Genomic DNA, 14,959 nt, shown 5'->3' on the forward strand with positions numbered 1-14,959 from the left:
AATTTTCCATCAATGTGTAGTATATTGATGGAATTTGCAACTCTTCTTCGCCTCAAACTTCGATGAAAGATTGTGGTGTTATCATTACCATATTGAAGCCACTGAATCTTATTTAGCTTTATTGTTAAATGGATAAAAATTTAGAAATTTAATATAGAGAAGTAAAGTAGTGAAATATTTAGAAAAAAATATATAAAATATAGAATAAAAGTAATGAGATAATATTCAAAATAGAAATAAGCTAAATTGGTTGGACCAAATTGGAATCAAAGTAGTGACTAAATTGTAATTCATCGTCTATTTCTAGTTCCATCATTATTGTGGACCAGACACAACTACGTGAGATGTCCGATTGATAATTAAAAACAATATACTTCCTTATTCCTAATTATTTTTAGTTTACACGTTTACATGCTTATTTTTCATTTATTCTACATTACAAGTAGTAAAGTACACTATCGTTTATATATAGCAACTATTTTTTGGTATATTGTCAAAAATATATGATTTTAGTTTGATTGATTTAATATTCACAACCATGCAATGATAGGTGATCATGTAGTTGTATTATTTATGTTTATTAAAATTTTAGAGATATTTATTAATTAAATCAACCTAAAATATAGTTTTTTAAATCAAATTTAAAAACATTTACAACTTGACAAATACGATATAATAGGATCTTTATTATATTGATAGAGTACTTTTCTGTTCTCGTGAGTTTGCTACTTAAGAGAATTGCATACAAATCATGAAAAAGGAAAAAAAAATATTTAATGATTGGATTATTATAGGTGAGGTCATGCATATTTACTGGAATAATTTTAGGTTTTAATCTAGGTGTTCAGCCGAAGAAATAAATTATAGATTTAGTTAGGAATTATTAAAGTCATCCAAAAAAAATAATGTAACAAATTAAGTTGTACGCTGAAGAATAATCTTAAAAAAGATAAAAAAAACTTTATCTAACATATCCTTTACCTTATTACTATAATACATGAAACTCTTTAATTTTGAGCCAGCTTGTATACTCCGAATTCCACTTGGGTACCGTAAGACATTATTAATTTTTTAATTGAGTTAATTTTTTGACATGATATAATAGATTTCTTAAAACCCAATCCATGATCCATTCGTTGAAACAAATAAAAAGGCAGCATTACTTGCGTAAAACCCACTTTATTACTTCACCATCCTTGTTTATTCTTCCTTCTCTCTTGTTTCTCTCTCCTGATCAGTCCTCAAGCTTTCTTCATACATACCCTTAATAACTTGAATTCTAAGTATGATTATTATTTAATTCTCCCTTTTACATTTTATAAATCTGTTTTTTCAGCTTTATTATTTCCATTAATAGTGGTGAGTAATGATAGTATATATATATATATATATATATATATATATATAAATCCATAACACTTGTCATGTGTCTGACCTCTCCTACAAGCTCAGTATCATAAAACCAGCCAGGTGATCGAGTATTGCTAGTCTGGTTTCAAATATTATTATAGAAGTAATTATTAATTATTAAAAAGTAAAAAAATATTTTTTTTTTATAAAAAAAAAAAAAAAGTAGAAGAATGGGACGGCATTCTTGTTGTGTAAAACAAAAGTTGAAGAAAGGATTATGGTCTCCCGAAGAAGATGAGAAGCTTTTTAATCACATTACTCGTTTTGGCGTCGGTTGTTGGAGTTCTGTCCCTAAACTTGCTGGTACTTTTTTTTGTTCCTACTATATCATTAATTTCTTCTTCATCTTCTTTTGCTTCTTTTATTTTCCTTTTTTTATTTTAATTTCTTTTAGCTTTATGGAATTCGAATTTATGAGAAGGGCATATATTGTATTTTCTACCACTTTTAGCTCAAAGGCATTTGTGCTGACAGTGACACCAATATAGAGTGTATCATAATATTAGATATTATTGTGCTTCAGCCACCAATTTAATTAAAATTTTGTTGAATTGATCACATTACATGTTATTAGATGCCGAAGTAACATAAACAGTTATAATTATAGAGTATAAAATATATTTTGATATTACGGTGATTGATTAGAACCCCATAATATGTTTATTCTCTATCAATTATGTGATTACATCTATTATATTAAATTTTTATAAATTTTTGGTTGTTTTAGTTTTTTTTTTACGAGTTAAATCCAAGTCAAATTTTATAGAAGATAAGAACCTTTTAATTTTCATCACCCGTCCTATTTATGGAGTTTGTAGTGATTAGATGTATAGCATTCTATAAGAATAAAGTTGTTTATGATTGAGCCTTTATAGCAAATATTATATGCTATCGTAAATCAAAATCATTTTCATATAATTCATATTAATTGTAACCAAAGAACTATGAATTGGAAGTATATCTTTAAATATATTGGAGAAAATTTTTTGAGTATGATATACATGTTCATTTACGGAATTATTTGACGTTATTGATATTGTGCTATTAAGTATAATATACATGCTAATCAATGAAGCTTTGAGTTTGTTTCAATTCTTCTTCTTATTATTATTATTATTATTATTATTATTATTATTATTATTATTATTATTATTATTATTATTATTATGATATTGCATTGAATATGCAGGTTTGCAAAGGTGTGGTAAGAGTTGTAGGTTGAGATGGATTAATTACTTAAGACCAGATCTTAAGAGAGGAATGTTTTCTCAAGTTGAAGAAGACCTTATTATTAATCTTCACCAAATTCTTGGAAATAGGTATTTACCCCTTTTTTTAATCTCTTTCTTTCTATGTTATTTATTTATGTACAATTCCTTTTCTCCATTTAAAATATTCTTAAACAACTAAAATTATTAATTACTCCTAATTCATGATAGAATATATAGCATATTTCATTTTGTTAGCGTCATAAAGTACTATATAACTTGATATTTTACACCTATAAATATAAGCTTTATTTTTTTATTAAATAATTTGCATTTTATGTAATAGATCATAATAAAATATATAACATATATCCAAATTTCAACTATAACTCAAGCAAGTTTTTGATTTGAATTGGTTAGTAGACATATATTCTACACATTTGATTATTATATTAAATCGATATTTTAGTTTTCTTAGGCTTTTGAGATACTCATAATTAATTTTGGACATTTGGAATAGCATAGTCAAAATGTATAATAGTAGCCTTTACCTTTTTCTTTTGTATAGGTTGGCAATTTTGTATAAATATATACTTTTAAAATTTTTTTTTATTCGTATTGGCATTTTTCTTTATAACATATTATTATTAGTAGTAATTTTTAGAGTAGAATTATATAGAATCAGAAAATAAACTATTACGGTATAATTTTTTTTGGCAATTAAAATTCTTTCATTCACTAGAACAAAACTATATACAACCCAAATAAGGATTTTTCACCCTTACTCAATTTGCATTTGTATGGAAACGAGACCCATCTTCTAGAAAGGGTATCTCCGCCCCACTCTTTATTTGACTTGTTAATTTATAGTAACACCCTATTTTTAATCAATCACACTGACTTTAACTTGTTAACTTATTGTAAATTTCATCATATTATTTAGGTGGGCACAAATAGCATCACAATTACCAGGAAGAACAGATAATGAAATCAAAAACTTCTGGAATTCTTGCCTCAAAAAGAAGCTAATAAAGCAAGGAATTGATCCACAAACTCATCAACCTCTATCATCTAAACCCCAACCCAAAAACACCACTAACACCAACACCAACACCAACACCAGCACCAATAACAACAACAATGTCAACAATAACAACAATAACGACAATAGCTTCAAAAGCGCGACTGAAAACGACAAAATTACGCGAAACATTAAAATCGAAACTTTATTTCCTATCAATAACAACAATGTCAGAGCATCAGCTTTAATCTCAAATGATTGGAGTCCACACAACACATCAGAATTAAGCAACTCGAATGCTTCAGTTTTCAGCAGTTTATTACAACAACCTGCATCTACATTTGTAGGGACATCTCAGAGTTATTTAAGTCTTTTAAGACCAATGATTGATGCATCACAATTACATCAATACATGGACATTCAGCTGCCAGTATGTACCAATTTTAATGGTAATTTGGAGAAAGAAAATTTGGGTTCAGAATCTTTGATATTCAATGAAGGAAAAGAATGTTCTAGTAGCAGTAATTCCAATAATAATACTTCTAATATTATTATTACTAGTTCTATTAGTAATAATAATGGAAGATTTTCTTGGGATGGTCAGTCAGAAAATTTCCAGTTTCCTGTAAATTATGGTGGGTTGATCAAGATGGAAGAATTTAGTCATGATCAAACTAGTTCATGGGATGAACAACAACTTAAGTCATTTTCATTGCCTGAAGATTTAGTGACAACAAGTGGAGGAAATTTTGATTATTTTTTGCAGCAAATATCTTGAACTTTAGTTAATCCCTCTGTTTCTTTGATTTTTGCTACGATACATTCAGAAAGTCATCGTTTTAATTTGTATAAAGTAGCAAATTCAAAAAGACAGACTATAGAAGAAAATAAGTTAGTGCGGAGAAAGATACAATTAAAGTGGTCTTGTCATTTTATGAGCTTTTTGGTTACACCTTGGATTATATTGCTGGTTTTGGATGAAGGGGGAGTGTATATGCTAGCTCACACGGAAAAAAGTGATTCGCCGAGTAAAGTTATACATAGTCAAAGATTAAGGCTTTGACATTATTATCATGTCTGGTAGTAGGAGTGTGAGTCACTAATTCCTAGCTATGAATAGAATTCCTAGACGAATAATTTATCTAATACATGATTTTCAAGAGCAGGTTCAGTTATTATCATATATATTGTGTATTAATTAGTTTTAAGATAAAACCTCGACAATATATAAACAGGTTGGCATGCATAAGATGGAAAACGCATCATTCAATTGGTGTGCTACTAATGTTATTTATCTCTTTACAAGGACTCTACTACTAGAAGTTCTTGAAAGAGAATTTATAGTACTAATAGAATAGGAAAAAAGAAAACAAATTATGTACTACTACTAAAGTTTTTTTTTACTTTGAATTTTTACTATTTTTTGGGGTGATTGGGGGTAATGATTATTCAGTTAAATTTCTTATTTCTTTGTCAATTGGTGGATAATTGTTGATTTTGACTTCTAATGGTGAGGAAGTCTTAGTCAAGGTGTTTTTCTCATTTGTGATTGTTTAATGCATTCTTTTTCTTGGAAAATGATGAATAGAAAAATATTGTAATAACGTTTTAATTTTTTAATGCATAAAAAGTCTTAGATTGATTGATAAATTTTGTAGTATGTTCAGTATAATTATAAAAAATATCAATACAGAAAAACAACGTCTATTAAAAACTGAGTATTATACTCCTTTAGTTCTTTTAAATTCTTTCACTTTTGGTTTTTCACACATATTAAGAAAAAGAGAATCTTTGGTTGTAGTGGGTATTATTTTAATTAAATAGTAGTGTGAAGTAATGATTGTATTGAAAGTATGAGAGAGAAAATAATTATAAATAAAACAAAAAAAGAACTAATTTTATTAAATTAATTAAAAATGAAATAGAACCTTACAATAGAGGTAATTTAACCAACTTTTCAAATTGGGAAAGTTTGGAGCTCTACAATAAAAAAAAGGAAGGGAACTTAATCCCTCCATACAAAAACCAAAAGAATCAGAAATTTACAATCATGGATCAGCAAATTACATACATTAGTCAAATTAAACTAACATGGATCAACAATTACATGTACTCTAATCAGAAATTATATCAAATAATCTGAAAAAATGACCTTATGAATTCCAGTTTAGCCTATAAAGGCTGTTGTTTGTGAAAAATCAGTAGCCAAACAGATTGTGAAAAAATCAGTAGCCAAACAATCTGGAAAAATCAGCAACATTATCTTCCAAAAATCAGTAGCTTTTCTTAACAGCTTACCAATTCTTCATATATATTCGAAAACAGTAGCCAAACAGTTTGTGAAAAAGATCATCGCATCATTAGCCTTCAATGGCTTCAGGAAGTGAAGATGAGCAACAGGGGGCTTGGTACTTTGGATCGAATTCATACGTTCCAGAGTCTAGTTCTGAATCAGAAGAAGAGCCACAGAAAATGGAAGAAATAGGACCACAGCAACAAAATCAGCATAAGCCAAAAGTCACGAATGAGTTAAGGCAACTTATTTTCCAAGAGATGTTGTCACTAAAAGTTAGTGACTTACTTCCTCATGGTACATTCAAATGTATAGCTAAGAAATACGGCTGCACACATAGAACCATCCGAGATTTATGGAAACGAGCAATACAAACCAAGGAAGCAAACAAACCATACATTGTGGAATCTAAGTACAAAAATTGTGGAAGAAAAAGAGTGGTCGTACCACCAAACTTACTTGAGTCTAGACCCATTGGCGAACGCACTTGCATTAGAGATGTTGCAACATGTTTAGATTTGGCACCAACAACGGTGTGGAGGTTGATAAAAAGAGGCGAGATAAAGGCTCATTCAAATCCACTACACCCGGCTTTAACCGATGCCTTATCCAAGAAGACATCATTCAAAGACACCCGATTTACAAAGTAATGTACGATTATATTCACATTGACGAGAAGTGGTTTTATTTAACGAAGAAAACACAAAGTGTTTATTTAGCACAAAAGAAAAGGTCCCATATAAGGCAGCGAAGTCATCAAAGTTCATACCTAAGGCCATGTTCTTAGGGGCCGTTGCTAGGCCTAAATGGAATCGTTTTGGTCAATGTACGTTTGATAGAAAAATTGGAATTTTCCCTTTTATCAATAGGGTGGTAGCACCAAGAGATTCAAAGAATCGACCAAGGGGTTCAATAGAAATTAAACCAACTGAATCAGTTAATCAAGAAGTTTATAGGAGTATGCTCATACAACAATTGATTCTGGCTATACTAAGAAAATGACCAAGTGAAGGACCTTCCATTATTTTTATTCAACAAGATAATGCAAGGGTTCATATCACAAACGATGATCCAATATGGCAACAACACAATAGGCAAGGGGGTTTAACTTTCATTTTTACTCAACAACCTCCAAATAGTCCGGATTGTAATATTCTAGACTTGGGTTTCTTTAGGAGCATAGAATCACTTATGCATAAAAAGATGCCCAAAAACATGACAGAATTAATCACAGCGGTTGAGGATGCATTCAGAGAGCTATATCCAAAGACCTTAAGTAATGTGTGGATCTCATTACAACATCATTTAAATGAGATTCTAAAAGTTAAGGGGTGTAATGACTACATACAACCACACTTTGAAAAGAAGGTTTAAAGAAGACAATGACAGGTTAAGGATTCAAGTGAGAATTCCAACACAATTGGTTAGAGAAGCTGTAGCTTTTCTTAACCCAAATAGGAATCAGCAACAAACACAAGCATTAACAGAAAATGAGGATGTTGCACAAACAACAGAGATCATTCAAGAAGCTTATGATCAGGCAGTTGAAGAAACTCAAAGATGACAAACATCAAAGCCCCTCAGTTTATTTTGTTCAAATCATCATTAAAATTGTAGCTTTAAAAACTTAGGAGCAACAATTTGTTAATCACAACCCATATTAACGATTAATGTGCATGTTCTTGATTAGCTAGTCACTTCATTATTTTACATAATTTCAGAAAAAAAGCCCCCTGATTCTTCAGAGAGTTATGAAACCTCTCAGATTATAATTGATCATCAACAAATGAAGTAACTGAACATGCTAAAAAATCAAGTGATGGGTTTTGGTTTACCAAATGCTACTCAACCAATTAATCAAAGTAAATTTTTCAGAATTTAGAGGTTCAACAATTTGACATCACAGGGGCTTGTACACATAAAACCAGCAACAAACATCAACCCTAAAACCAGCAACATAATACCAACAGTAGAATGAAAAAAACCCAAATAAACCAAAAGAACACAATATCAACAACAATAACACATAAAAAACAAACGAAAAAACAAACATCAAACATAAATACAAGATCATCATAATCCAGCATCAAACAACAACACATAAAACCAACTCCAAGTTTTCAAATTTAATTAAAAAAAAAAACAAACGAAAAATCAGAACAACCTTACAATCATCAAGTACGTTTTTTGGGGTTCAATTTTGCCCTAGAAGCAATAACATCTTCAGGAGTGTCAGGGACAACCAAATTGATTTCATCTTCTTTCACACTAGTTGGAGTTAATGGATATAATTGAGATGGTTCCTTTTCAACAAAAGGAGAAGTTGGTGGAGATTCATGATACACAGATGTGGCATCATCTTCAAGTACCTTTTGATATTCCTCAAGATCTTTTTTTGACCACTTTAAAATTTCATTGGAGTAAGAATGGGAACGACCATGGAGGGAACAAGAACACAACTCACCATAATCGCATAGACCGTCATAAAGATATGAAGGAATTATGGAGTCACTCTTAGATTCGTTGTTTTCCATTGCAAAGACTTAAAGATTCAACAAGAAGATAATGGCGGATTCCAGAACAGGGGGCTTTAAATTTCAAAACTTTGCCAAAACAAACAAAAAAAATCTCAAAATGATGAGAATAAATCGATCTACATTTTAATGCAGTTAAAATACACTAAAAATGAAGAACAAACAGGGGGAAAAACCATGAAGATGGTGTTCATGAAGAGAAAGAAATGACCGTTGAAGAAGAGGAGGAAGAATAGGAAGGTAGTAGGTGTAATAATGAAAAGTCCAACGCCCAAGAACACAATAAATGAATCCGGATGATTCCGGGTATATTAAAAGAAAAGGGGGGTTGTTTAAGGTGTAAAAGTGGGATAAAAACTTTCTAAAAATAGAAAGTATTTTAAAGTGGAAGAACTTATGAAATTACCCGTTATAGTAAGGTGGAAGAACTTAAAAGAACGGAGGGAGTATATAAAAATAATGAAAAATTAAATAATAATATACGTATTGTTTATTTTATTTTATAATTAATATCCATATAATATATATATGTTGGTTTAGGTATATGGATATTATAAGAATATACTTTCTAAAATGATTATTCATGTGGTCCATATGTACATATTATCTAAGCTTAGCTCCTAAATTATGTGTAACGAGCAATTTGTGGTCCAAAAATGTATTTAATCATTGTTGAATGGTGATAATGATATAACAAGTAGCTAGTACTTCACTTGCTTTGCTTAAGCATCTAAATTAATTAAAACAAGTTGTAAAACAGTTCAAATGGAAAGTGGCTTTCTCTTCTCTTGTCTGGGTTTCCATTTCTTTTTCTAATCATTTGATCAATATCGGTAATTGCTTAACCATTAATTAATTCACATTAACATTTATGTATTAATATGACTTGTATTTAATCATAAGGAAACCATTTGAATTATTTGCAGCAAATATAGGTCATATTTGAGTTATTAATTTTCAATAAATACAATTTATACGTGTGATTACAAGAGAATAATCAACTTTTAATACTTCAAAAGATCGAGTTATATATTTTCAGAAGAGGTACAATAAATATATTTTAAATTTTCAATATTGATAAAAAAAATAAAGAATGATGTTGAATCTAAATTAAAATGTCCCATACCATTATTTCATATTCAATGTTTTGATATCAAAACATTAAGAGTAAATTAAATTAGTTGACATTCAAAATTTATTGCAATATTTATACGCATGCTTAAAAAAATTTTAAAAATAGAAAAAATAGAAAGAAAAAAAAATAGAACAGAAAATATGTTGAAATGGTTGAACAATTTTGTGCATATAAAAAGTAAATTTGGACTGGTATATAGATGCCTAGCTGGGATTAGCTAAAACTTTGATTTTTTGTCTACTGCTTACTTATGCTTTGGATACGATGGAATTTCTGACCTGGCATGTCTTTTGCTTGTGTAATCCGTGATTACTTTATTTCCTCTTTTTCAATTGCTTTTATTTACACTATTATAATTATTATTTATTCATTCTCTTACAAATTAAAAGATATACTTCTTTCGTTTCAAATTAGTAGTAATATTAGAAAAATGATACTATTTATTAATCACTTTTAATTTGTAATTAGTTTTTAATCTATAGGTTAAAACATATTCAAGTGAGATCTTGTTTAATTCGTCTCATTGCAATGATTATTAATATTAAAGTTTTTATAATTTCTTATTATACACAATTAGAGATATTAAAGATTGAATTATTACATTAGACTGCGTGAAAGCAAACGTTGCAAGTAAATTGAAACGGAGGAAGTATGTAGGTAAGATAGTTTTGAGGGAGCGATAAGTTGTCTATTTACTCAACCGAGCGCTAATCATCTTTTATAATCGCGTTACTTTGTTGAACACTAATATTTTTATAAGAAAACGTTCAATTCAAATTAAACCACTAAACACTACTTAAAACGCTAAACTGAACATACCCACAATTACTTCCTCCTTCCTAGTTAGGAGATATTGTTACGAAAAATATTTCTCATAAAATGTTTTTCATGCTGATATGTTATTTTAAGCCTAAGAGCAAACATTAGATGATATAGAGTATTGGTGTATCATTTTCTTATATATATATATATATATATATATATATATATATATATATATATATATATATATATATATATATATATATATATATATATATATATATATATATATATATATATATATATATATATATATATATATACTTATAGAAATGTGTGTCGTCATTAATTAACATATTTCCTTTAATTTTAAAGATTATTCGTATTAATTGCACGGATAAATTTTAAGAGTGTTTGATAAAAGGATAACGTAAGAAAGTCTTAGTTTGGTGTGAAGAGTTTGGTTCGCTATATTTGTCAACGTTTCCTGGTTAATACTATACATAAAATTCAATGAAGTTAAAAGTCTAGTTTGAATAAATATTCATGATAAACAAATTTTGTTATTTTGTTATTTTTATCTATCAACCTTTTTTTAAAAAAACTTTAATGTAGACCCATTTTTTGGGTGACTTATGTGAGAAAAAAATTAATTGATTGAATTAGCTTTGTATCCTTTAGACTTTTTAAACATAAATTTTTTAAAGCTCATTCTTTATTTCTTCTTTTATATTTTTATATGATTCTTTACAATAAGCTTATCTTTTTCAAATCTAATCATTCAAAAGTTTTCATTATCATCTTTAAATTTTAAATTAAGATTCTTAATGTCTTCAAAATGTTAGATACATTCTATGTATACGGATGGAACTTAGGAGTTAAACTAACCTAATAAGGTCTATGATTGTGCCTACCATATGAAGTATTTTATTTTCTTTAATCTTCTATAATCTATTATTTACTATATAAGTTATTTTCAGTGATACGTTGCTATATATTTATCTTTTCCGACTAAAACCTTTAATGATAAAAAAAAAAAAGATAAATTTTCAATAAATTAATTGATATTCATTTTCAATAATATCAAGCGAAATCATAATAAATGTCAAAATATTTTCTATCATAAATATATATTCAGATTTGATGCATATATTACAACAAAAATCAATATAGCAAATATCTATATCATAATAATCAAATCAATTTGATTTATTTATAAGAGATAAATAGTAGTCATTGTATTAAGATATTTAATTTGTGCATTTAATAATAAAAAATATTATCCGTACCATACTTTAATTTATATTTTACCGCAAAATATGAATTTTTTCTTTCAAAATTGCACTCTAATATATTTATGTAATAAAATCGTTGTCCTTATTTTAAGATGTGAAATGGTTGTTATATTGGACTCTAATTCATTAAAATAATTCAGTTAACTTTTTCTTTTCAAAAACCATTTATAATTCCAGCTTGGTTTGTGTACCCACAAGTTTGCTTCATTTAGAAACCCATTATGATTATTGCTTGTCTTTACAAATACTTCTACCATACGTACTTATGTCTAGAAGAGGCAAATAATTTACAAAACATACAATTTGATATGTATTTCTACGTGACTAACTGCTACTATATTCTCTATCCATCTAATTTGTTAATTTCTTTTAAAAAAACTCATATATCAAAAAAACTTAGTTTGATTTAAATGAAACAAAGAAATACGTATTGATTAATTCATCTACATATAAAACTAGTGCAAAAGACTCGTGTAACTTACAGGAATTTATTATTTTTGGAGGTTGTATTAGCTATTGCATGAGCAACATGAATGATAGTTTAGGGCCCATTATATTAAAGGCCCAAAATATATATATATATATATATATATATATATATATATATATATATATATATATATATATATATATATATATATTCGATTTTAAATTAAATATTCAAAATTATAAAATTTTTAACAATTTATGTTAATCTTCATATAATCTATGTCCATAATTTTTCATAATTAATAACGATTTATTAGCCTGATAATAACTACTTATTTGATAATTATTTATTTTAGATTTTAGGCTAGTAGATACTATTTGATTTATTTTTTTTCATTCATAATTACTCAATTTAGATAACTAAGTAATGTTATTATTCATCTTAAAAAATATTGTTACTATTATTTTGTTGTATTTTCTTTTTTAATTAATTTAATTGAACAAATTGATACTTAAATTAATAAAATAAAACAATAGTTTATTATTACTTAAAAAATGGACAAACACATTTGTATACAAAAAACTCATATTTAACTTGAAAGAAAAACCCTTCTAAATTATGAGAGAAAGAAAAATCTTTAACTATTAGACTTACCCGGAATTCTAAGAAGAAAATTTAGTAATACCCCTAATTGATTTTGCTTGTAATTCTATTGGATAAATTAATGAACTTACTTCAAGTAAGAAATGAGATACAATGAAGAAAAATGAAATTATCAATAGTATTCTTAAGTTTTCATATTTGTCAATGATACCTCTAAATTTTTTTAATTATCAATAGTACTCTTGTGTTATTAAGCTTCTTACAAGTGTAACCTTTTTTTAATTTTTTCCGTCTAAAATTGTTCAAATTTGTTAACTTTTTTTTCTTTTTCTTTTATTTTTTAATTTAAAACATAAAAAAATAAAAGAAAAAGAAAAAAAACAATTTTGGATGATTTTTGACAAAAAAAAATTAAAAAGGTTACGATTTTAAGATGTTTAATAACACGAGGGTATCTGATTGAAAAAACCTAAAAGTATCATAAATAAAGTGCAAAAAATTAGAGATAACATTGATAATTTTCTTAAAAAAAAAAATAAGCTACTTACAACTTCATCTTTCTGTTTACGTGTACTTGAGATGAAAGTGGAATACACAAATGAAGAAACCGTAGAAAGATGCATGAATGCATCTCATAGCTAAAATTATTGCAAAGGTACGGTCCATTATTATTATTATTATTATTATTATTATGCTTTGGACACCTTCTAATCATGAACTAACTAAGATGTTGCAACTTTCGTAGCTTGTATTTATTTGGAAAATAACAACACCAATACATTTGTGGTTGACAATGCCAACTCGTTATTGTATTCTTTCCAAGACAGCTCATCGTCGTTACTTTCTCCACCCTTTAGAGTTTACACTATTTAACAGAAAAGGCTGTGACATAAAATAATTAAAAGAGACAATTTAAGAAAAAAAAAGTATAGTAAATATTTTTTTCAACTTGTAAGGAATATCTTATATAAGAATAAAAAAAAAATAAAATACATATTTTTCATGAAAATTTGTTTCATGTGAGAAATTGCAAACAATATTATTTTAAATTCGTTTGTCTACTAATCCAATAGTCTATCTGCTAGATGTGAGCTTGTGGGCCTAGGGTTGTTCACTAGAGTGTTGGTGTTGAGGTGGTGAGGGAGATGTTTGTAGGGATACAATTTGGATATGGAGGCACGATGAGGATGGTGATGGTGGTGAAGGGTAGGGCTGAGATAGGGGCTTAGTCGACTGGGGATGGGTCGTGGTGAAGAATAAGGGTTACTATTTAAATTCTTCTGTTTTCATGCTCTTTTTTTAAAAAAAAAAAATATTTTTTTTATTTAAAGATGATCTATTACAACAAGTTATCAAGTCAAGTCACCAAGCCCAGGATATGTTATAGGTAAATACAAACTAGAAATTTTTTTTATTATTAAACGAAACAATAAAAAAATAACATAACTATTTCAAAAAATTATTTTCACCAAATAAAAAATTGTTTTAAATGTCATTGTTTTGCGCACAAGAGAAGATAAGTCATGGAGTGCGGATCGTAATAGATGTCCAAAGGTTCATTCTCCCCAATCAATTCTTCATGTAGTCTCAGTTCAGTCATGTTCATCATATACTAACAACTACAACAATAATGCTTAAGTCTTAAATCGCAAAAGATTATAATATTAGGCCGTGACAATTCATCATATAATTACCCTATGGCCTACTCGTGTGGACACACTAACACGGCACCATGGGCTTAGGCCCACAAACCCATGGGCAATAAACGTTGACTTACATAGGTCAATTTTTTTTTCAAAATCATATGGTATTAGGAGGATTACCCACCAAACATTATACGTAAGTACACAACCCAATATTTTAATTATGTGGAATCTTCCTCACATTGTGAAGTATTTTCAGGCTATAATAGACTACTTGAACTAATATATCAGTTCTAATGATCATTCACGTGGAATCAGACATATATTAACAGCTGAAGTAACAAAACTGAGTTGAAAAAAATTAAAACGGGACACTGAAAGAAAGTTTGGGAAGCAGAAAGCCTGGAAAGCATTGAGCCTTAACCACATGATTCTGTTAAATTTTTACCAATGAAGTTCATATACAACTAAGTGTTTCAACAGTCAATGTTAATTGTTGTAACTAAAACTAAATAATATTAATATAATAAACTAATAAAGCCTTAAGTCACAATCACCAAAACCAATTAGATGGGTCTACTATGAATTTTGTTGAAAACTACTCCTTGCCAAGGAGTAGAAACTA

The 14,959-nt window shown here is 28.0% G+C and overlaps 2 protein-coding genes across 2 annotated transcripts; both read left to right on the forward strand.

Annotated features, from left to right (window-relative positions):
- Positions 1-1,136: 1,136 nt before the first annotated feature.
- On the forward strand, positions 1,137-5,240 carry LOC130798330 (myb-related protein 330-like). Its single transcript, XM_057661266.1, has 3 exons — positions 1,137-1,713; positions 2,600-2,729; positions 3,562-5,240. Exons 1-3 carry the CDS (start codon positions 1,581-1,583, stop codon positions 4,415-4,417), a joined length of 1,119 nt encoding a protein of 372 aa, XP_057517249.1. The 5' UTR covers positions 1,137-1,580; the 3' UTR covers positions 4,418-5,240.
- Positions 5,241-6,009: 769 nt separating this feature from the next.
- Positions 6,010-7,496, forward strand: LOC130798203 (uncharacterized). The gene is made up of 4 exons (XM_057661092.1): positions 6,010-6,578; positions 6,652-6,890; positions 6,945-7,213; positions 7,257-7,496. Exons 1-4 carry the CDS (start codon positions 6,010-6,012, stop codon positions 7,494-7,496), a joined length of 1,317 nt encoding a protein of 438 aa, XP_057517075.1.
- The last annotated feature ends 7,463 nt before the right edge of the window (positions 7,497-14,959 follow it).

The sequence above is a fragment of the Amaranthus tricolor genome, chromosome 13 (genome assembly GCF_026212465.1).
Source record: "Amaranthus tricolor cultivar Red isolate AtriRed21 chromosome 13, ASM2621246v1, whole genome shotgun sequence".
Taxonomy (NCBI): domain Eukaryota; kingdom Viridiplantae; phylum Streptophyta; class Magnoliopsida; order Caryophyllales; family Amaranthaceae; genus Amaranthus; species Amaranthus tricolor.

Excerpts from the sequence above, each read along its gene's own strand:
- LOC130798330 (XM_057661266.1), top strand. The coding sequence starts at position 1,581 with ATGGGACGGCATTCTTGTTGTGTAAAACAAAAGTTGAAGAAAGGATTA. Across the intron at positions 1,714-2,599 it reads TTCTGTCCCTAAACTTGCTG|GTTTGCAAAGGTGTGGTAAG; the intron begins GTACTTTTTTTT and ends TTGAATATGCAG. Across the intron at positions 2,730-3,561 it reads CACCAAATTCTTGGAAATAG|GTGGGCACAAATAGCATCAC; the intron begins GTATTTACCCCT and ends CATATTATTTAG.
- LOC130798203 (XM_057661092.1), top strand. The coding sequence starts at position 6,010 with ATGGCTTCAGGAAGTGAAGATGAGCAACAGGGGGCTTGGTACTTTGGA. Across the intron at positions 6,579-6,651 it reads AAAGACACCCGATTTACAAA|CACAAAAGAAAAGGTCCCAT; the intron begins GTAATGTACGAT and ends GTGTTTATTTAG. Across the intron at positions 6,891-6,944 it reads TAATCAAGAAGTTTATAGGA|GACCTTCCATTATTTTTATT; the intron begins GTATGCTCATAC and ends GACCAAGTGAAG.